The sequence below is a fragment of the Bufo gargarizans genome, chromosome 11, assembly GCF_014858855.1.
Source record: "Bufo gargarizans isolate SCDJY-AF-19 chromosome 11, ASM1485885v1, whole genome shotgun sequence".
Taxonomy (NCBI): Eukaryota; Metazoa; Chordata; class Amphibia; order Anura; family Bufonidae; genus Bufo; species Bufo gargarizans.
The window spans coordinates 53,361,293-53,386,348 of NC_058090.1; the positions used below are offsets into that span (position 1 = coordinate 53,361,293).

Below are 25,056 nucleotides of genomic sequence, written 5' to 3' on the forward strand. Positions count from 1 at the left end.
TAATAAGCGGATTTGAGTCCAGCGAGACGTCTAACAGTTTTCTTCTATTCAGCGCAGTAGCCGCTCCCCTATTCACTTGTGCAGAAGCTCGAAATCCCGTGCATGCGCGCTGTCTGATCAGTGTAATGACGCACATTCATAGCTGAAAGTAAACTGGGCATGCGTCGGCTCATCCTCACTTCCAGTGGACCAGTATAAGTATATGTCATTTCATATTATTAAAACACATGTAGTGTTCTGCGCTCGCCAATAGTCAATTAAAGCCACTTGACTATGGTATATAGGTCATTATGATATTGTGTCCCATTATACTTGGTGAGATCTGCTGACAGTTTTCTGTATTGATGATATGGCTGCAATCCAGTCTTATTTATTCACCCAAAGATATAGAGAGCCAAAATAAAAAAAAATCAGAAACTGCCCCTCCAACATGTTTAATTGCTGATGCTGCGTCCTCTGGGGCATTGGGGATGGGGTACCGGGACCGCTTGTCTTATGAGGTTTGCCTTGGTGCCTTGGAGGTGTGTTGGCAACATGCACTCGGCTTTGGCTATCGTCTATATCCATGATTTACAGATCTCCCCCCAAAAACCCTACTTCTATTCCTACCATCTAAGAACCCATGTGAAGGGGTTGAAGTATTTTGCAGTTCAAGTTCAGTGCAATATTCTAACCCAGAATTTTGGACTGTTTTGCCAAACATATTTGAGCAGGATGAAATTACCCCTCCTGCAGCTGTCTTTTGGGGAACATCTGACAGGGATCCAAGTGTTGGGAAACGCTCTGTGGCCGGATGTTCCTCTAAAATCTCACAGGATAGGAGCAGAAAAGTGATGTTCCATTTTGTCAGCAATCCTAACTTGCTCCAGGAAAATGACAGCAGTAACCAAATTCGTTCTCATGGACTAGTTTTTATAATTATCTCCCAGTATGCAGTGTTCTCTACTGGACCCAATACTTCCTCTATGACCTAGGGTGAGGATTAATATGAATGATTTCTGCCCTGCAAGTCCTTGTTTATTATCATATAGCACCTTCTATTCCTCTTCCTCTTTGCAACTGCATTGCTGATGAGATGTAGCATAAAGCTGGTCATTTATGAGCAGAAGATTGTCATTTGCAGGCTTGTCGGGGTGGACACCCACCAGATATTGTATGTTTATTATTTTCCTGTTCTTTGCCAAGACATTAATTTTGACGCACTGGCTTAAATCGAATGCTCCAAGGCTTGATTTGCGTAAAGTGTTTTTTATGCAGCAAATGATTGTGGAAAGACATGATAACATACTGGAAAGAGCCGGCTGATGTTTACTATAAAGAAGCTTGGAAGCATTTAATCCATTCATTTCCCCTTTTCAGATAAGATTAGACTGAATTACATACTTGTGTGTGGGACTTTAGGTTCATGGGTATTCCTATCTCAGGCTAGTTGTATGATTGTATATGTATTTATTAGTGTAATAATTGAGTCGCTACTGGGGGTCTCTCTCTGGTCACAGTGAATATTCTACCTGAAAAAGTTAAAGGGGTTATCCAACCCTTATAATGCCCCCCCAAACCACTTTAAGGCCTTTTTCACACTGCCGACACAGCGGTATTTGGCGGTTTCTCTGCATATTTGCATATTATAGTTCATGAGGCTGGACACCTTTCCAGCAGCATCAGACTATGCCGCATCCTGACGGATCAGTAAACACTAGTGTGCATCTAGCCTTAGACTGCAAGTCAAAGAGGAAGTTAAAAAGCGAGGACAGGAAGTAGTAATTATACCCAGAAATCCATCCACCCGCCAAATAAAAGATAGAGATTGTTGATATGCAATATTTTTTATTTGGAAGTATCCCTTTTAAATATATATACATGTAGAGTGACTACCTTCTGGTTGAACCAGTAAAAATATAAAGCTGTCCTTTTAGGCCTCTTGCACAGGATCTGCAAAAAACGGAACAGAACAGCTGGCCCCTAATAGCACAGTTACTATACTTGTCCATAATGCGGACAATAATAGGACATGTTCTATTTTTTGGGGGAACGGAAATATGGAAACGGAATGCACACGGAGTACCTTCCATTTTTTCTTTTTTTTTGCGGACCCACTGAAATGAATTGTTCCGTATACGGTCTGCAAAAAACGGGACGGACACGGAAAGAAAATACATTTGTGTGCAAGAGGCCTTACCCCGCATTTCAAAAGTTGCATCTCACTTGAAAGTGAATGTCTATTCTTGAACTCGCTGAAAAAATCTGCTGCTTGATTTTATATATTTTTTTAAATATATTTATTTCACTTTGAGCTCCAACTTTCTGAGTTAATAATCCCCTTTTATAGATATTATAGGGAATGTGTCATCAGAAAATTACTTATTATTTAAATCACATTTTTTATGTTAAACATATTTGTTTTAGAATTTTTGGTGAGTTAAAAAAAAATGTAAATGTCACTATATTTGGATTTTTTTTGCTATAATCCTGCAATTCTCACACTGGCCACTAGGGCTAATAATAGGTTATGATTTCTTGTTCTGTACAAATAACTTTTCAGTATCCATTATCAACAAAGGAAGAATTACAATAACAAGTACCGTATTTTTCGCCCTATAAGATGCACCTAGGTTTTTGAGGAGGAAAATGAGAAAAAATTCATTTTTAACCAAAAGGTGTGCTTTTGGTGGGTTTGAACTAATGGCAATCTGTGCATGACACTATTATGCAGGTTCTGTGGATGATGCACTGGTATGGGGTGGGGGATTTGTGGATGGCACTGTTATGTGGGGGATCTGTGGATGGCACTGTTATGGAGGGGTCTGTGGATGGCATTATGAGGGGGGGGGATCTGTGGATGGCATTATGATGGGGGGATCTGTGGATGGCACTGTTATGTGGTGGTGGATCTGTGGATGACACTGTTATGGGGGGAGCTGTGGATGGCATTATGATAGGGGGGTCATCCACAGATCCCCCCCCCCATAACAGTCCCATCCACAGATCCCCATCATAATGCCATCCACAGATTCCTAGGGAGGGGCTGTAGTAGGCAGGGAGAGCGGCGGGCCGTGCAAGCACTGTACTCTGGCCCCGCCGCTCAGCATGTACTGTATTATACGTAGTGTTAATCATCATACGGTATCTAAACTAAATAATGATGCGCTCCCCATGTGTACCGTACTTACCGGTACACATGTCACGCTCCTGTAATAAGCACTAGCAGCTAGCAGGCAGGCCGGGCGGCCGTAACTCACGGAGGTCACGTGCCTGCTCCGCCTGCTTCATTCATAAAGTAGGCGGAGCAGGCACGTAACCTCTGTGAGTTACGGCCACCCACCCTGCCTGCTAGCTGCTAGTGCTTACTACAGGAGCGTGACATGTGTACCGGTAAGTACGGTACACATGGGGAGCGCATCATTATTCAGTTTAGATATGATGATTAACACTACGTATAATACAGTACATACTGAGCGGCGGGGCCAGAGTACAGTGCTTGCACGGCCCCGCCGCTCTCCCCGCCTACTACAGCCCCTCCTCACTAATACAGTGCAGTCTGCATCTTATGGGGCAAAAAATACGGTAACTACCCTTGTATACATAACACAGGATGTATCATTTACAATAGGTGATTGTCACGACCATGTTTATGGCCGTGACTCCTTGGGAGCCGCATACAGTTGCCCGCGGTTTGGTTTGTTGTGTCAACCGCAGCTGGGGGCACTTTGCTGTCTGCCTCAGGTGCGGTTGCCGCGGACAACAGGTATGTGTGCGGTTGCCTTGGAGTTGTGTGCGTGTATGTATGCACTTTGAATGTCTGCTGTGCACTCTGTTTTATGTTTGGTGTGCACTCTGACATTTTCCTTTCACTGTAGCTGCCCGTGGCAACGTTAGGTTTAAATGTACATGTGGTGGCAGTGTCTCTGCCTTTTGGCCGGCTCCCAGGACACGTTTGCCACACATGTCGTTGTCATCGGTAACAGCTGCAGTGAGTATCTGTGTATTTCCCTTTATGTGCTCTCACTACACTTCCTGGTGTTGGAAGGGTTAATTCCCTTCTGTGTGTGTGATCACTGGGTGTGCCTGTGTGGGTGTGATTACTTGGGCCTATAAAGCCTCAGTGTTTATCTCCAGTCTGAGGGGTACTTCAGCCATGGCTAGCTGGAGTAGCCTCCTGTGTTATATCACCTGCCAGTGGGGGCCACCCTTGTGGTCATAAGTTTAAGTTTATGTGATGTTCTGTTGATGTTTTCCTTTTGTTATTTGGTGCAGCTATGGATCTGGGTTCCTGTGTGTGGATCTGTGTGTGCTGTGTTTATTTGTATTGTGTGGACATCAGCTTGCCAGCACAGGGATCCAGTCAGCAAGGCTGTGGCATGTGGCTGGAACTAGTGCAGTTCACCTGCCATATCCATAGATCTGTTTGTGTTCCCCTCTTCCTTGCAGCTTGGCCAGTGAGACCCCTGTTCCTCCGTATCCAGAAGGAACAGGTCGTCTTACCCTACTCCTAGTTCAGGGATCGGTCGGAGGGTGAGTAGGGATCCGAGGTTCCTGAGCATGGGCCCTCCTACCTTCAAGGTCGGCCCATGCAGCTAGGAGTTAGGGTCGGATTAGGGATGCGTTAGGACGTGACCTGCTCCCTAATTCTGTCGTCCTGGCCGAGCAGCCATTAACATCTTCTGGCATCGCACGGCTGAGGGTTTTCCCCATCCTCAGCCGTGACAGTGATATCACAGCTTATCTACTCCCTCCTGCCTCTGCACATGTCACACAGCTAGCCTAGTAAATGCTCCTATATAAGTCAATGAGGTCCTATCCATTGTGTCTATGGCCCATGTAGCTGCTTCCAAATGTTAGGAAGTCTTAAAATATTTTAAGCCTAGTGGCCAGGGTGAAAATTGCAGGATTACATACGTTTAAAAAAAATATATAGTGACATGGGGAAAAAACAAAAATTCTCCCCAAAAAATATTTAACATCGAAAGGTAATTTTAAACAATAGGTCATTTTCTGATGAAACACTCCCTTTAAATGGCTAAAATTTTATCAACTCTAGGGAGGAGTTCACAACATACTTTTACACATTGATGCAATCCTGGAGTATGCCGTCACTTTCTTAGCTTCCCCTACAGTGGGCTGACTATAAAGTGGTCCCTCAAGTTAAAATATCAAGTGGTCCCAAGGCCACTATTATACATTGAAAAAAAATTTAACTTTAGACTAGAACTGTATAAAAAACATGTAATCTCAAAATAAGAAAAAAAAAAAAAGTGAAGATTAAAGAAAAATAATTCGATGACCAACACTGATAAAGAAAGTCCTAACATATACAAGTCCGATATAGCTGCTGGAAGCAGTAAATGACTTAAAGGGGTTGGCCACTTTCTGGCTACTGTTGATCAATGTGTTTGTAAGATAACTATGTGACACTAATACAGTCTTTGTAGATATTTTGCACTATGTCCTTTAATTCATAAGGTATTCTCCCTATTTGGCCAAGTCTTTTGTGCTGCCCACACAGAGGTCCTGTCTATAAAACGGCTACTGATGGGGAGTCATGTAACCAGACAAATCACTCAGTCTCCTCTGGTAAAATACATTGCACTAGACTCTCAATATTGCAAGTGATCATGGCAGATGTATTTGTGTGGAGAAGGCTGAGTAATGTGTCTGGAGTTATTTTGTCTTGAAGGAGATCGCTGCATGTAAATGCTTCCTCCTTGACAATCGCTTGCTACATCGAGCCATGTAAAGGGGCTTATAGAATAGGCCATTAGTCTTATATTCTGGAAAATTCTTCTGATTATTACATTCATTTTAGAGGAATTCTTGGTTTTATTATAAAGACCCACCCATCACTGAGTATTCTGTCATATCTGATAATCTGGCAACTCCGTGATACCAATAATTTTTTGGGTGGGTTGTAGACAAATATCGTTATTCATTCATAAGAATAAATAAGTGGGTCACCAGCTTGTCATACTACGATGTATTTAAGATTTAATACTACCAATCTTTAGGCAAATTCTTAGAAAAATGTATTATTTTGTTACATTTTACTGTTTTGAGATCTGCTGATGTTTTAAACATCCTAAATATATATTTTTTATTCTATCTTCTAGGGGACTCCTTCACTCAGTTCCGATTTGCTGATGAAAAGGACTGGGCTGCTGAGAATCTGAGTATTAAACAGGTAAGTCCCTTGTCTGTGTGTATCAGAAGTGATGCTATGTACACAGGACTCGTCTCTGTTCTATACTAGTGCCTCCTCGCAGGTGCGGCTACCGTCTGCTCATATTGCTGGCAGGGGCTCTTGTTTTTGACCAGCCATGCCCATTATGGCACACCATCACAATGAAAATGAACACCATTACCCATTTAATTAAATCAGCATTTATTGGTCAGTCTATATCAAAATTATCATTCTGAGACTCTATTCCGAGACTATTAATGAAGAGAAGAAATATGTTATATTACAAATAATGTCAGAATTTAATTGGGTATGTCACTATTATTATCTTCATTTTTTATTATTCATATCACAATATACCACTGATTTAACCTGACACCAGATTCACAAGACACATTAGATTATATACTAGGATGAAAAATACCCATTCCCTTCACGTCACCAATGTCACTGACACTTTACCATTATTTGTTATTCACTCTATTGAAACATACACAACTGATAGATTAAATAGAGATGATGTTTTATGTAATATTGTGCAGTAATGTTTGTATTAAAGTCAAAACATCGATACTCTGAAGCCCTCAGGACAATTTATATAATGTTCTTGATGTGATCAGAAATAATTCTGACCTATTTTAATAGAAAGCAACTTCACCCCTAATTTACCCCCATGGTCTGATGAAAGGAGAACATCAGGCATAAACGCAACACTTTATGAAAAAAAAATCGCATGAGAAACGCATACCAACCACAAACATGCAACTCCGGTGATTCCAGATCAGGTTTTGCGTTTTTCCTGGAGAAAGGTATAAAATGAATCAAATAAAGTTGGGAATTGACCACTGAGGAAGGGGAAAGAGATCCCCGAAACGCGTTTGCTTTTCACAATCATATTCCCAACGGATATTCTGGCTAGAAGCCTATGTGCCAACATCCCAATAGAAGAATTGGAGCGCTCCAAAAGAATAGAGATCTAAAAAACTAAGATCGCAATGCCGGCTACCTAAACTCGGGCATCGCAAGTCCACATCTTACGAGCACCACCTAAGGTCGCGTGACAAACTCGAGATCTCGGCATATTGATTGAGAGACAGCGGCAGCGCACGAGTAAGGTGAGACGCCGAGAAATTTAAGCCACGGACGTAGAAAGTATACCGCGAGTAAAACCTGACTTTTCTCCTTACGGCCACATCACAACAATATAACATCGGACAGGTACCTGTGATTTATACTAAGTGAACCAGTCCAAACATACAGTGAAGAGACTGGGACAGGTGTAAGAAATACACGAATTATAGATGCTGTACTGTATATTGGGTTGATCTGCCCAGAACTGTGTTTTACCAACCTTTCATCAACCCTTTGTATGGGGATTTTTATTACCATTTTTATTACTTTTTCTTACCCTCCTCTTACTTTTGACATCAACATTGGACTTTTTTTTCCCTTTTTCCCTTTTTTTATTTATTTTTATTTTTCCACCAGTTATTTTATATTAAGGACATTTGCTGCAGCTACTACATGGGTTCTTATATTTAGTATGCTATATTTTAAGATCAGTTTTATCTTGTGTTACCAAATAAACCATTGTGTATTATATTAGATATAATTACGTTTTCATTCACACGTGGGAGTGCCAGTCTCAAACCATATTTTGAATACCTTCTATCAAAATTATCATTACCTAACAAATGTTTGCTCGCCTCATGGTACCTCGCAAGCTGCTAGAATGTGGGGGGCTGCAACCTTTAAACATCTAAACCTCTAACCTTCGTAATGATCCTCACATTTCCTCTATATAATTTTCATATCTTGAAGCTTAAAGGGGTTGTTTACCCCTGGGGGCCTTTCGAGCTGGACCTGGAAGCAGCCACTAGGTTCCGTCCTTGGCCCCCTGGCTCCACTACAGCTCTCGGGTCCCCTGTGTAAACATGTCACCCACGTCAAACTGGATTTTAACATGTGGAGCTGTGGGTGAGAAGGAGCCGGAATCTATCGGCGGAGATCAAGTAAGTCTGATTCCCCCCCACTGGTCCGGCTATGCTGGGGGTCTGCCTAAAAAGCCTCCAGGGGTTAACACCACCTTTAAGGCCATATGTAGTTCCTTATATCATCTGATATGTGGTAGGTGGTAACATTTTCTCTTGACATATGTTATTATCTAACCAAGAACTTTGATGTAGGGACTGAAATGTCTGAGTTTCACCATGTAATGCCTCATATCCTCTAAGGTGAAGCTGCCGGTTGGTTGTGGGAGGCAGTGGACAATTATTGATTATCTAACCGCTATCATGCTGAACTTTAAGGACCAAGGGTGGTAAAACCTTGGTCACCAGGAGAGTTTGTCATACCCCTGGATCCTTCATCCTTCAGATTTTATTTTGAAACATTATTTTTTATTTTTTGTGACTGAAAGTAAAGTAAAATGAAGGTTCCCTGCTTTATTTAAGAGTGTGCAGTATTGGTAGTTTCCCATGCATGTCACTATGTAATGTTACCATTGAAAGAGAAGGCAGAGCTTGTACAAGTGCTACGTTCTCTTCAAACAGGTGATCAGGCACCCCCGCCAATCTGATATTGATGACCTATTCTGAGAATAGACCATCAATATAAAAAAAGCAGAAAACCCATTTAAAGGGGTATTCCAAATATAGAAAGTTATCCCTTATTCACAGCATAGGGGATAGCTATTAGATTGGCTGTTGTACTTGGCTATCTCCAGAACTACCACATAAACGAATGGAGCAGCCGCACGCTTACCCGGCTGGCCGCGCTCCGATTATTTCGAGGGGCCCCTGTTCTCGTGATCAGTGGGGGTCCCCGCGATCTAATAAATCATCCCCTATCCTGTGGATATGGAATAACGTTCCATAATTGGAATGCCCATTAAGGATGATTCCACATCTTGATTACTGTACTCTAATTCTCACAGACCGCTTGGAAGAGAGTGAATTGCGGAGCCTTCTAAAGCTTTCCTGTGAACTATAATGTAGCAAGAAGCCAGGTGTGTTCGGAGCTGTGTGCCAGGAGATAAGACCATATGACAGCCAAGTGGCAGGGATTCAAGTGATGGTTAGAGAAATTAGATGTGATCTGTAATCTGCAATCATTAGCCGCCGCTCTGCTGACTTTGGTGGCTTGTGTTACGGAGTTCCAGGAATGTCCATGTCTTGCTGTAGAAGTGGCTGCAGATAAGCAGCTGCATGTATCATGAGCTTTAATTCTCACCCGAGACACGGTGAACTTTAAAAGCGCAGCTGAGGGACAGTTAGCTGTCGCCTTTAATCCCAGAGGTTCTGTCTGCATTACTTAGCATTTCACTTCATGATGCAGCTGCATACTAATAGGATGCCGGTGATCATTTCAGAAATGCGGAAGGTTGATGGGCAGCTCTCTGTGACTGTACTATGCCGAGGCGGGGCTCTCTGTATAAATATTAATATATGGATTTGGTTAGACTGTGGACATATTCATTAGACGGGTATTGCTTTCAAATGCTGTAGTTTTTTCTGCTTCTCAGTTATACTCATTAGAGATGAGCGAATTTCATATTTTGAAATTCATTCACACTTTGTAAAAGGTGAATTGCCTGATGGATTCTGTTACCACGGACCATAACGCAATTCTATGACGGAATGCATAGCGGAATGCCTTTAGAGGCATTCCGCTATTCATTCCGTCATAATAGAAGTCTATGGCCTGCATTACTGATCCGTCCCGTTTCCGTTATGCAGGGGAGCCCTCAGGGGAGACAGTTTGGATGACGTTTTGATGTTTGTGTGCAGTTTTTTTTTTCCCTCCACATAGCATTGTGCATCTTGCTAAAAAGTTGCACTTTTGTCTCATTTGTCCATAGAACATCGTCCCAGAAGCATTGTAGAACATTGTGATGATATGAGGCGGCAGTTTTAGGGTAATCTTAACAGGATATATATACAATCTACAAAAAATGGCCTGGTGTTAAAGGGAAGTGCTCAACCCCATGTGTAGTTGTGCATCTATACCCAGGGGAGCAGATCCTGCACTTGTGGCCTGTTGCTAATGGCGATCCCCAGAAAAAATTGCATACAGTGGAGGATGCCCGCAGCGAACCACAAGTACCACAAAAAGACATCCTACACAAGATAGAAAAATGTGTGGATGTAAATAGCTATATGAAATAAACATTAATAAGAAAGGTGCACTACTGTGGATGCAAACAACCAAATCTGACTAAACCCTCAAACGGGTGTTAAAATTGAGAATTTAGCCAATATACCCTTATATTAAGGACATATCTGAGCCCGAGTACCGCGCCAAGATATCTTAAGTAGCTCGGGACCTAACGCTAACCTACCTGTGCCGTATGGGCAATACCAGCAGCCAGTGGGCAAATTACAGGAACGTAAGGTCTGACTCACCAACTCCAACTCCCAGTTACCTCCAGCATGCAGCCATGCTTGCAATGGGAGGAGGGAGGAGGCTGTAAGTCCCACCCAAGACTGACTGATAACGTCCAGGCCTCACAGGTGCACCTGAATGTTGCATTTTTCTATCTTGTGTAGGATGTCTTTTTGTGGTACTTGTGGTCCGGTGCAGGCATCCTCCACTGTATGCATTTTTGCTGGGGATCGCCATTAGCAACAGGCCACAAGTGCAGGATCTGCTCCCCTGGGTATAGATGCACAACTGCACATGGGGTTGAGCACTTCCTGCCTTTTAACACCACACCATTTTTTTTAGTTTGTATATAGATATGCTTGGAGGTATATAAACTCCAAATTTAATTTTGTGCCTGATTCTCATCCACAGGCAACATTTAGGTGCACCTGTGAGGCCTGGGCCTTATCAGTCAGTCTTGGGTGGCACTCACAGCCTCCTCCCATTGCAAGCATAGCTGCATGCTAGAGGTAACTGGGAGTTTGCTGTCAGTCTGACCTTACGCTCCTGTAATTTGCCCACTGGCTCCTGGTATTGCCCATATGGCACAGGTAGGTTAGCGTTAGGTCCCAAGCTACTTAAGATACCTTGGCGCGGTGCTCGGGCTCAGATATGTCCTTTAATATAAGGCTAAATTCTAAATTTTAACGCCCGTTTGAGGGTTTAGTCAGATTTGGCTGTTTGCATCCACAGTAGTGCACCTTTATTATTAATGTTAATAGGATAAATACAATTAGGAAGATAGAGTAGCAATAGTCCTTTTTTTTTTTTTTTTTTTTTTTTCATTTGTAGATCCTTTGTTTAACAATGGATTGGTATACATGCATCTCTAATTTTTCTCAATGCATGGTTCACAGTAAGCGATCTTTCTTTAGAAGAACAGATTTGTCAGTAACCAGGCTTTGTGTGCCTTTTTTTCCCTTTTAGACAGCTTCTAACAAGTTTAAAATGTATAGAATATAATTATACTTTTCCTAAAAAGCTGCATATCAATCTTGGCTCCTCAGTTTCTTTAACATGCTGCTTGCAGGTCGGACTCCATTTTCGACATGACATTTGAGTTTTAATACTTTTTTTAAGCGGTTTCTGACAAATAACCACATGTATCTGGGGTGATAAAACATTGGCATCTGAATTGTATTCTGATTTCCTTCATAGATGAACAGAAAAACTTAAGTGACAGGGAACAAACGAAATAAACCGGAGTTACTTTATATCCAATAGAATGTCTTCAATAAAGCCAATAACATACATAAGAATTAGTCCTACTAGGAATAGATTGTCTCTTACATTATTAATGCCTCAATATTAAATCCTTGCTCTGCTGTTTGTAAAGAAATATGCGTCATTATGGGAAGCAAATCCTTTGTAATAGGAAAATTCTGAATGGGGAATAAAGACCAAACAATCAACATTTATGTTGGCTTGTTTACACAGATTATACATGGAGGCAGCCAATATTCAGATTTTATGGCTGCAAACCTCTTGAGTATGTTCACGCCTGTAAAGTCGGTAATGTAAAAGTAATTTGAAAAGATAACAAAACAATAATGAAGAATTCAAAATTAGGGAACAACTTGGATATTAAAGGGTTTTTCCCATCTCAGACAATGGGGGCATATCGCTAGGATATGCCCCCATTGTCTGATAGGTGCAACTCTGGGACCCTTACATACACAGAGAATGGAGCCCCAAAAGTTTTGGAGGGCACACTATGCATGCGCAGCACCCTCCATTCATTTCTATGGGGCTGCCAAAAATAGGCAAGCGCTGGCCCCATAGAAATGAATGGGAGCGGTGGCTGCGCAAGCGCGGTGCACTCCCATTTACTACTATGGGGAGAGCGCTTGGTGGTGGCCGGACCTGGGGTCCTCTGGGCCAGCGCCTTCCCCGCTCCGTTCTTGGTGTATGTTGATGAATAAATGACAGAAAATTATGTTAAAATTTGTGTCTCCCTTGCCACTCCTGTTGGGACACTTCCTGGGTGAAGTGGTGAAAGGGTGAAAACCAGAGGTCAAATATGCATTACAAAAACTGAAGAGCGTCTGTGCTTTTCATGTCCCACTTCTTTGTTGATCACCATATAACTTGTGTGACTCCTTTTCTAAGCCAAGCACCCTCAGTTATTAATATCGTTATTATTCATTTTTACCTTGAAAATGTATCTTTCCTGTTAAATTAAAAATGTTCATATGCAATCAGGAGATGTACTTGTACTCTTGGGTTGACATATACTAATGAGGAGAGAAGGGTAAAACTTTTCCTTGATATACAGCTCAGTGAAAACACGAAGGAGAAAAACTGTAAGTAAATAAATGTAAGATCCAACGAGAACCTGAGCTCAAATATTACTATATTAATACGGACATTGTAACGAATCTGATCCACTCGTTTATATCAGACTGTATACCATGGGACCGTTGTTGTGAAAATATGTACATTCACGTGTGACATCCAATTTCATTGAAAAGCTACAATTATGATATATTCTGTAAATCACTGCATTGTGGGAACATCTCGATAACCCCTGTGCTGAGAATTAAATGCTTTACGAAATTGTCACAGATCAGAGGGGTCCGTGTTGGTCCGCCGCACATCACTCCCTGTAGTCGAGGGTAAAATGTTTCTATGACAACAGTCATGCTTTACACTTCTCACTCAGCAAATGAAGCAAACAGGTGCGTCTGAAACCTGGAGGCGCCGTATGGACTTCTCCAGTCAGGAGGGGTTTTTCTGAAAAACTAAACTTGTAAATAAAGAAGACAAAAGTAAAAAGGGGACAGGATCGCTAATCATCCTGTTGCATATCACAATATTACATTTCTTACTTTACCCTGCCATGCATATTTCATGCCAAAAATGGGATCAGATTATTCAGTGGAGGACAGGCTTGGTAGCCAAAAGGCGTTATGACTCACACGACCAGATTCGTTTTTTGCGGACCACAAATTGCGGATCTGCAAAATACGGATACCTGTCATGTGTATTCCTCATTTTGCGGATCGGAGCATCCTTCCCTGTGATAGAAATGCCTATTCTTGTCCGCAAAATGGACAGAAATAGGACACAGAAATAGGTCCTATATTTTTGGGAAACAGAAGTGCAAAATGTGGACAGCACACTGTGTGCTGTCTGCATCTTTTGCGGCTCCATTGAAATGAATAGTTCGGCATTCAATCCGCAAAATTACGGAACGGATGGTGACAGAAAAATACTGTTGTGTGACTGGGCCCTAATAGATCCCCCACCACTATGAGTATGAATACCTTTAAGGCAGCCACATACAATCAATAGCTGTCGGCCAACAGCTATCTGCTGCCAAACCCCTTTTCTCAGTCTTCTAAATGCATCCCTTTATAGTAAATAGTAGCAATTTGTGAGCAATTATTTATACAATTAGCTATCAGGTATAGCAAAAATTAAGGCATTTTGCACATGACCATATGTATTTTGCGGCTCGCAATCCCCAGATCCGGACTTTTCTGGTATTTATTCACCAACAACAGGTAGGTAGAGTTGAGCGAACACCTGGATGTTCGGGTTCGAGAAGTTCGGCCGAACTTCCCGGAAATGTTCGGGATCCGAACCCGACCCGAACTTCGTCCCGAACCCGAACCCCATTGAAGTCAATGGGGACCCGAACTTTTCGGCACTAAAAAGGCTGTAAAACAGCCCAGGAAAGGGCTAGAGGGCTGCAAAAGGCAGCAAAATGTAGTTAAATCCCCTGCAAACAAATGTGGATAGGGAAATGAATTAAAATTAAAATAAAATAATTAAAAATTACCAATATCAATTGGAGAGAGGTCCCATAGCAGAGAATCAGGCTTCATGTCACCCACCACTGGAACAGGCCACTGTCAGATATTTAGACCCCGGCACCCAGACAGAAGAGAGAGGTCCCATAACTGAAATTCAGGCTTCATGTCAGCAGAGAATCAGGCTTCACGTCAGCCAACACTGGAACAGTCCATTGTCATATATTTAGGCCCCGGCACTCAGACAGAGGAGAGAGGTCCCATAACAGAGATTCAGGCTTCATGTCAGCAGAGAATCAGTCTTCATGTCATAGCAGAGAATCAGGCTTCACGTCAGCCAAAACTGGAACAGTCCATTGTCATATATTTAGGCCCCGGCACCCAGACAGAGGAGAGAGGTCCCATAACAGAGATTCAGGCTTCATGTCAGCAGAGAATCAGTCTTCATGTCATAGCAGAGAATCAGGCTTCACGTCAGCCAAAACTGGAACAGTCCATTGTCATATATTTAGGCCCTGGCACCCAGACAGAGGAGAGTGGTCCCATAACAGAGATTGAGGCTTCATGTCAGCAGAGAATCAGTCTTCATGTCATAGCAGAGAATCAGGCTTCACGTCATCCAAAACTGGAACAGTCCATTGTCATATATTTAGGCCCCGGCACCCAGACAGAGGAGAGAGAGGTCCCAGCACCTCCAAGGCATAAAAGGCTAGCTCTGGCCACGTGGACAATTTTGAGACCCAGAAGTTGAATGGGGCCGAAGCATCAGTCAGTACGTGGAGGGGTGTGCACACGTACTGTTCCACCATGTTAGTGAAATGTTGCCTCCTGCTAACACGTTGCGTATCAGGTGGTGGTGCAGTTAGCTGTGGCGTGTTGACAAAACTTTTCCACATCTCTGCCATGCTAACCCTGCCCTCAGAGGAGCTGGCCGTGACACAGCTGGGTTGGCGACCTCTTGCTCCTCCTCTACCTTCGCCTTGGGCTTCCACTTGTTCCCCTGTGACATTTGGGAATGCTCTCAGTAGCGCGTCTACCAATGTGCGCTTGTACTCGCGCATCTTCCTATCACGCTCCAGTGCAGATAGTAAGGTGGGCACATTGTCTTTGTACCATGGATCCAGCAGGGTGGCAACCCAGTAGTCCGCACACGTTAAAATGTGGGCAACTCTGCTGTCGTTGCGCAGGCACTGCAGCATGTAGTCGCTCATGTGTGCCAGGCTGCCCAGAGGTAAGGACAAGCTGTCCTCTGTGGGAGGCGTATCGTCATCGTCCTGCGTTTCCCCCAGCCACACACCAGTGATGGGCCCGAGCTGCGTTGGGTGCCACCCCGCTGTAAACATGCTTCATCCTCATCCTCCTCCACCTCCTCCTCATCTTTGTCCTCCAGTAGTGGGCCCTGGCTGGCCACATTTGTACCTGGCCTCTGTTGTTGCAAAAAACCTCCCTCTGAGTCACTTCTAAGAGACTGGCCTGAAAGTGCTAAAAATGACCCCTCTTCCTCCTCCTCCTCCTCCTCCTCCTCCTCCTGGGCCACCTCCTCTTCCATCATCGCCCTAAGTGTTTTCTCAAGGAGACATAGAAGTGGTATTGTAACGCTGATAACGGCGTCATCGCCACTGGCCATGTTGGTGGAGTACTCGAAACAGCGCAACAGGGCACACAGGTCTCGCATGGAGGCCCAGTCATTGGTGGTGAAGTGGTGCTGTTTCGCAGTGCGACTGACCCATGCGTGCTGCAGCTGAAACTCCACTATGGCCTGCTGCTGCTCGCACAGTCTGTCCACATGTGCAAGGTGGAGTTCCACCTGGTGGGTACGTCGCATATGAGGCGGTGAGCGGGAAGGCCGAAGTTACGCTGTAGCGCAGACAGGCGAGCAGCGGCAGGATGTGAACGCCGGAAGCGCGAACTTCTGCACCACCAAATTCAGCACATGCGCCAGGCAAGGGATGTGCGTCAAACCGGATAGTCCCAGAGCTGCAACGAGATTTCGCCCATTATCGCACACCACCAGGCCGGGCTTGAGGCTCACTGGCAGCAACCACTCGTCGGTCTGTTGTTCTATACCCCGCCACAACTCCTGTGCGGTGTGGGGCCTGTCCCCCAAACATATGAGTTTCAGAATGGCCTGCTGACGTTTACCCCGGGCTGTGCTGAAGTTGGTGGTGAAGGTGTGTGGCTGACTGGATGAGCAGGTGGAAGAAGAGGAGGAGGAAGCCGAGTAGGAGGAGGGGGCAACAGGAGGCAAAGAATGTTGCCCTGCGATCCTTGGCGGCGGAAGGACGTGCGCCAAACAGCTCTCCGCCTGGGGCCCAGCCGCCACTACAGTTACCCAGTGTGCAGTTAGGGAGATATAGCGTCCCTGGCCGTGCTTACTGGTCCACGTATCTGTGGTTAGGTGGACCTTGCTACAGATGGCGTTGCGCAGTGCACACTTGATTTTATCGGATACTTGGTTGTGCAGGGAAGGCACGGCTCTCTTGGAGAAGTAGTGGCGGCTGGGAACAACATACTGTGGGACAGCAAGCGACATGAGCTGTTTGAAGCTGTCTGTGTCCACCAGCCTGAATGACAGCATTTCATAGGCCAGTAGTTTAGAAATGCTGGCATTCAGGGCCAGGGATCGAGGGTGGCTAGGTGGGAATTTACGCTTTCTCTCAAATGTTTGTGAGATGGAGAGCTGAACGCTGCCGTGTGACATGGTTGAGATGCTTGGTGACGGAGGTGGTGGTGGTGTTGGTGGTACATCCGATGTTTGCTGGGTGGCAGGTGCCAACGTTCCTCCAGAGGCGGAGGAAGAGGCCGACGCGGCAGCAGCAGAAGAGGTAGCAGGGGGAGCCTGAGTGAGTTCCTTGTTTTTAAGGTGTTTACTCCACTGCAGTTCATGCTTTGCATGCAGGTGCCTGGTCATGCAGGTTGTGCTAAGGTTCAGAACATTAATGCCTCACTTCAGGCTCTGATGGCACAGCGTGCAAACCACTCGGGTCTTGTCGTCAGCACATTGTTTGAAGAAGTGCCATGCCAGGGAACTCCTTGAAGCTGCTTTGGGGTGCTCGGTCCCAGATGGCGGCGGTCAGTAGCAGGCGGAGTCTCTTGGCAGCGGGTGTTCTGCTTTTGCCCACTGCTCCCTCTTTTGCTACGCTGTTGGCTCGGTCTCACCACTGCCTCCGAACTGTGAAAGTCAGTGGCACGACCTTCATTCCATGTGGGGTCTAGGACCTCATCGTCCCCTGCATCGTCTTCCACCCAGTCTTCCTCCCTAACCTCCTGTTCAGTCTGCACACTGCAGAAAGAAGCAGCAGTTGGCACCTGTGTTTCGTCATCATCAGAGACATGCTGAGGTGGTATTCCCATGTCCTCATCATCAGGAAACATAAGTGGTTGTGCGTCAGTGCATTCTATGTCTTCCACCACTGGGGAAGGGCTAGGTGGATGCCCTTGGGAAACCCTGCCAGCAGAGTCTTCAAACAGCATAAGAGACTGCTGCATAACTTGAGGCTCAGACAGTTTCCCTGATATGCATGGGGGTGATGTGACAGACTGATGGGCTTGGTTTTCAGGCGCCATCTGTGCGCTTTCTGCAGAAGACTGGGTGGGAGATAATGTAAACGTGCTGGATCCACTGTCGGCCACCCAATTGACTAATGCCTGTACCTGCTAAGGCCTTACCATCCTTAGAACAGCATTGGGCCCCACCAAATATCGCTGTAAATTCTGGCGGCTACTGGGACCTGAGGTAGTTGGTACACTAAGACGTGTGGCTGTGGCAGAACGGCCACGTCCTCTCCCAGCACCAGAGGGTCCACTAACACCACCACGACCATGTCCGCGTCCCTTACTAGATGTTTTCCTCATTGTTACCGTTCACCACAATAAGAAAAAAAGTTATTTGGCCCAATGTATTGAATTCAAATTCAGGCCTTTTTTTACAGACACCTAACACTATCTGGCTATCTATTTAGGTACCATATTACACTAATACAGGCACAGCAGTAACGACAGATTTAGCTGAATATAAATTGTAGGCCTAGTATTTAGGCGCTGGATGACAGGTATACGTTTACGGACAGAATTAGACTTGGAAATGCATGGTAGCGTGTGAAGCTATTGTGGAGGACCCTGTCAGCACCTTCAATCTAATATACCCTTTTATGGATAGATTTAAAGTAGGCCTGATACAGCAGAAACCACTAATTTAGGGAATTGCTAAGTTGGGAATTGTATTTCAACCCAGAACAAAAACTGTGCTTTGACGGACACAAAGTAACTTGACCAGCAACAGCAATAACCACAGATTTAGCTGAATATAAATTGTAGGCCTATTATTTAGGCGCTGGGTGACAGGTATACATTTGCGGACAGAATTAAACTTGGAAATGCACGGTAGCGTGTGAAGTTATTGAAGATGACACTATCCGCACCTTCAATCTAATATACCCTTTTATGGATCGATTTAAACTTGGCCTGATAAAGCAGAAACCACTGATTTAGGGAATTGCTAAGTTGGGAATTGTATTTCAACTCAGAACAAAAACTGTGCTTTGGCGGACACTAAATGAATTGACCAGCCTCAGCAATAAACACAGATTTAGCTAAATATAAATTTTAGGCCTATTATTTAGGCGCTGGATGACAGGTATACGTTTACGGACAGAATTAGACTTGGAAATGCACGGTTACGTGTGAAGTTATTGAGGATGACCCTATCCGCACCTTCAATCTAATATACCCTTTTATGGATAGATTTAAAGTTGGCCTGATACAGCAGAAACCACAGATTTAGGGAATTGCTAAGTTGGGAATTGTATTTCAACCCAGAACAAAAACTGTGCTTTGGCGGACACTAAATGAATTGACCAGCCTCAGCAATAAACACAGAATCAGCTGAATATAAATTTTAGGCCTATTATTTAGGCGCTGGATGACAGGTATATGTTTACGGACAGAATTAGACTTGGAAATGCACGGTAGCGTGTGAAGTTATTGAGGATGACACTATCCGCACCTTCAATCTAATATACCCTTTTATGGATAGATTTAAACTTGGCCTGATACAGCAGAAACCACTGATTTAGGGAATTGCTAAGTTGGGAATTGTATTTCAACCCAGAACAAAAATATATCTTTTGCCAGACAGCAGACAGTATTACAATTGGCTAGCCACAGCTGAAACACCAGATTTAGGGTACTGCTATTTTGGCAATTGTATTTCACCCCTCAATAAAATAGCAAGCACAGCCAAGCCCCTGATGTAGGATATATCAAAAAAATAACCACACTATTGATGGTTAAATGGACTTGGTGGCAGCTTGTGCTGGCGCACCACAAAACACAAAATGGCAGCCGATCAACCCAGAAAAAAAGTGACTGAAAAACGCTCTGGGCAGCCTAAAAACAGTAAGCAATTAAATAGCAGCAGTTCAATGATCCACAGCTGTAGATCGATCACTGAATTAAGTGTTTTTGATGAGTTAATCACTGCCTAATCTCGCCCTAACAGCAGCAGCTGCAACCATTGCCTACACCAGGGGCGTTGCTAGGGTCTGAAGACATCCGGGGCACAAGCCCACGTGAAACCACGCCCCCATCCCATGAAGCCACGCCCCATCCCATGAAGCCACTCCCTCATCGCCATCAAAAGGGTGAGGGGCCTTCACAGTGGTCATAATAACCCCTTTCAGTAGTCCCCCCTTCAGTGAATGGGGGACTGCTGAATGGGGTTAATAACTACAGTGAAAGGCCTAGCCATCTGGGCAACCCCACAGATCCCCCTCCCCATAACAGTGCCATCCACAGACCCCCTCCCCATAACAGTGCCATCCACAGATCCCCCTCCCCATAACGGTGCCATCCACAGATCCCCCTCCCCATAACGGTGCCATCCACAGACCCCCCTCCCCATGACGGTGCCATCCACAGATCCCCCTCCCCATAACGGTGCCATCCACAGATCCCCCTCCCCATAACGGTGCCATCCACAGATCCCCCTCCCCATAACGGTGCCATCCACAGATCCCCCTCCCCATAACGGTGCCATCCATAGATCCCCCTCCCCATAACGGTGCCATCCACAGATCCCCCTCCCCATAACGGTGCCATCCACAGATCCCCCTCCCCATAACGGTGCTATCCACAGATCCCCCTCCCCATAACGGTGCCATCCACAGATCCCCCCTCCCCATAACAGTGTCATCCACAGATCCCCCTCCCCATAACGGTGCTATCCACAGATCCCCCCTCCCCATAACGGTGCTATCCATAGATCCCCCCTCCCCATAATGGTGCCATCCACAGATCCCCCCTCCCCATAAAGGTGCCATCCACAGATCCCCCCTCCCCATAACGGTGCCATCCACAGATCCCCCCTCCCCATAACGGTGCCATCCACAGATCTCCCCTCCCCATAACGGTGCCATCCACAGATCTCCCTCCCCATAACGGTGCCATCCACAGATCCCCCTCCCCATAACGGTGCCATCCACAGATCCCCCCTCCCCATAACGGTGCCATCCACAGATCCCCCCTCCCCATAAAGGTGCCATCCACAGATCCCCCCTCCCCATAAAGGTGCCACCCACAGATCCCCCCTCCCCATAACTGTGCCATCCACAGATCCCCCAGCCCTCCCCATAACTGTGCCATCCAAAGATCCCCCAGCCCTCCCCATAACTGTGCCATCCACCACAGATCCCCCTCCACTCACAGGAGTGTACAACTGCTCATAGTGATAGTGACCTAGTCTTACCCAGTCAGAGAGTCTCTCTCTAGTTTTATTCAGCTAGTCAGCTCCAGCCTCCAGGCAGTGCGGGCGGTGCTCCCTCACTGACGTCACGCGCCTGCGCCGCCTAGTGGGAGGAGCAGACGCCTGACGTCAGTGAGCAAGCGCAGCCCCGCGCTGCCTGCTGTTACCGGAGGCAGAGCTGCAGTAGGAATCGCCGAGATGAGCGGCCGGCTGCAGAATCTGGGGATGATTTTTCAAGTTAAGTCTGCACTCTGCAGGCACAGGGCAGGCGGATTAGGACATGAGCGGCAGGGCCGGTGTAGCGCAGGAGAGTCAGAGCGCTGGTCGGCCCTGCCAGTGCACTGCCAGCAATACATTCGGGCACTGGTCAAAACATCCGGGGCTGAAGCCCCGAATGTTTTGACCTAACGACGCCCCTGGCCTACACTGATCAGAGCAGAGTGACGGGCCGTGCTACGTGACTCCAGCTTAAATAGAGGCTGGGTCACATGCTGCACTGGCCAATCACAGCCATGCCAATAGTAGGCATGGCTGTGATGGCCTCTTGGGGCAAGTAGTATGACGCTTGTTGATTGGCTGCTTTGCAGCCTTTCAAAAAGCGACGAACACCGAACCCGGACTTTTACGAAAATGTTCGGGTCCGTGTCACGGACACCCCAAAATTCGGTACGAACCCGAACTATACAGTTCGGGTTCGCTCATCCCTACAGGTAGGCAAACTAACATATAAATCTACCCTCCGTACCCAGGAAGGAGAGGAAGAAGGGAAAAAAACATGAAATAAATAACAAATTTGCTCCAGGAGGGGTCCCAATCTGTTTATATAACTTATTGAGGGACAATTCTCAATAATGGCGAGTTTTGCGGCAGAAAAATACTCTTTTTAATGCTAAAAATCTAAATACGACATTTTATCAGCCGTCCCAAAGCAGCAGAATGTGCAACTTTTAGAGGTTGATTTGCGACATTTTAATGACAAAATTGCGACGTTTGCCTCATACTCGTGACGTGATGACGTCAGAATATGATGTCTGTTTGCTCTGAACTGCTGACAGGAAGGTAATGAGCTGATCTCGTCTCTTCTTCTACATCTATTTCAAATGTATCTGTGTTTTGGGAACGCACATACAGTTGGTTAGACAAGTGCTATGCTGATTTTTAAACTTTAAAATCTATACCACTATTTATATTTTAACATAGTTGTTTTTTCTGTTCGGACATGTGACTTTTTGACTAAAAGTTGCATCTTTCTGGTGTGCAGTGTGACTTTTTACTACCACATAAGTAGGTTTATTCTTCCGCTACAGTTTGTTCCTTTTAAGCCAAACATAAGTTGATAAATGGGGTGTAATGTACGCCAATTTGATTGCCCTGCCCATCCTAATTTTCCTTTTATTGGATAATAATAAGGTAAAGCTACAGCCCAATAGACATATGAAGGCTTACAGCAATAGGTACTGTATGGAATTTGGAGCAGTTCTAACCGGCATATTAGACGGGCAGATTTTCTGCCCTATAATAGATAACGAGCATTCCTATAAATAATCTGGCTGTCTAAGGACTCATGCACACAACTGTATGTATTTTGCGGTCCACAAAAGAGGGATCTGCATAAAAATAAAGGATGACATCCGTGTGATGTCGGTGTTGCATCCATATTTTTGTGGATCCATTGTAACAATGCCTGTCCTTGTCCGCAAAACATACAAGATCAGGACATGTTCTATTTTCTTTTTTTGGCGGAACGGACATGCAGACGTGGGGAAAGGAAATGCACATGAAGTAATTTCCGTTTATTTTTCAAGACCCATTGAAAGGAATGGTTCTGTATACGGGTCTGTAAAAAAAACGGAATGGAAGTGGAAGAAAAATACTTTGTGTGCATGAACCCGAATACTGCCTCCGATTGCCCAGTGAACGAGCAATGAAGCTCATTCATCGGGCAATTCAGATCTTACAGCATGCTGAAAGATCTGGATTTGCCGGCGGCAGATTGTACTGTGTAATAACAATCTACCACTGGCACACCACTGTCCTGCATGGAGACGAGCGATGACATAGCGATTGCTCCACCCCATGCTGCGGAGGACATTGCTGCATGTAATAGAATACTTCCCTCCTGACAATCGCCTGCAGAATCGGGGTGTTTAACACCCCCTTAAGTCTCATATACCGGTATATAATTACCTGGAAATATCTTCAGTTTAGGACAATATAAAGAAAAATAAGCTTTACATTTTTAAGAACTCTAGTAAAAACACTCTAGAATAATGATTGTGATATCCTTTATTACCGAAGGAGACACATTTTCAATCCGTTTCTTTGCACAAATCCATGAATTTTCATATAGTGTTCCATTTTTGTTTTTATTTACCTTCAGGAATGAAGAATTGGGCCTCTTTCAAACGATCGTCGCGTGTGAGGGCCGAATAGGAAGCGAGTGCATCGCGTAAAAATGTGCAATTTTTCTGCGTGAGTGCAAAGCGTTTAAATGCGTTTTGCACGCGTGTGAGAAAAATTGGCATGTTTGGTACCCAGACCCGAACCCGGACTTCTTCACAGAAGTTCGGGTTTGGGATCAGTGTTGTGTAAATTTTATTATTTTCCCTTAAAACATGGTTTTAAGGGAAAATAATAGCATTCTTAATACAGAATGCTTAGTAAAATGTTTATTGAGGGGTTAAAAATAATAAACAAATTTAACTCACCCCATCCACTTGGTCTTGTAGCGGATCTATTCTTCTTTCTTCAGGACCTGGCTAAAGGACCTTTGATGACATCACTGCACTCATCACATGGTCCATCAGCATAGTGATGGACCATGTGATGAGCGCAGTGAGTCATCAAAGGTCCTTTACCCAGGTCCTGAAGAAAGAAGAGGAGATCCGCTATGCGACCAAGTCGATAGGAGGAGTTAAAATTTGTTTATTATTTTTTAACCCCTCCATCCCTAATTTACTAAGCATTCTGTATTAAGAATACTATTATTTTCCCTTATAACCATGTGATAAGGGAAAATAATAAAGATCGGGTCCCCATCCCGGTTGTCTCCTTAGAAACCATGCGTGAAAATCGCACCGCATCCGCACTTGCTTGTGGATGCTTGCGATTTTCACGCAGCCCCATTCCCATGGGGCCTGCATTGTGTGAAAAACACACAATATAGAGGATGCACAAATGATGCGTGAAAATCACCGCTCATGTACACAGCCTCATAGAAATGAATGGGTCCGGATTCAGAGCGGGTGCAATGCGTTCACCTCATGCATTGCACCTGCGCTTGTGAAAGAGGCCTTACTGACTGCGTCTCACTAAGGAGTTTCCATAAACTGTAGCGATAGCCTCCCTAATATTAAAATGTTAACTATCAGGGCTAAGGCTTGTGAGGATAAAATAGCGGTCTATGGTTAAGACCCTGTTTACTGATTGTCAAGACTAATTTCAAATATTTATATGAAGTCTAAATTCGTCTTTATCTCCCCAGAAGATTGTAGGCCTTCTCTATTATAAAGTTACATAAAATAGACCTTTTTTTTTTTTTTTTTTTTTTATAATAAAATCTAAATAGTTTATGGCACTCTGACAAGCCGGGATTACCCCAAAGTGGTGTATACATATTATAAAGTTCAGTATCAAAAAAGGATTTAAACGTCTGCCAAATCTTGTGTATCATATCAAACATGGGAAGATCTTTAACCCTTTCATGACTACGTTATGTAAAAACATGGCAGGTTGGAGAGGGCTACTTTGCAAATCTGCTGTATATTTGTAATCTTTCTTTCTCCCACAATGACTGGGTTCCTGCAGGGTTGGGGGAGGGATGACTGTAACTAACAGCCACTGGTCCCGATGCCGGGTGGACAATGGTGCCACGCACATGATGTTACTCCGTAAGTGACTGAAAGACATGTTGTACAGTGCAGGAGAAGCGGCCTGGGGGCACCGGTAGTGCCTGACAGTCAGTG

The 25,056-nt window shown here is 44.7% G+C and overlaps 1 protein-coding gene across 1 annotated transcript in view; it reads left to right on the forward strand.

Annotated features, from left to right (window-relative positions):
• AVEN (apoptosis and caspase activation inhibitor) overlaps nucleotides 1–25,056 on the forward strand; it is a 510,520-nt gene that overhangs the window by 469,269 nt on the left and 16,195 nt on the right. The window contains exon 3 of the mRNA XM_044272420.1: nucleotides 6,105–6,175. Coding sequence (XP_044128355.1) covers nucleotides 6,105–6,175 — 71 coding nt within the window. The remainder of the gene's footprint in view (nucleotides 1–6,104; nucleotides 6,176–25,056) is intronic.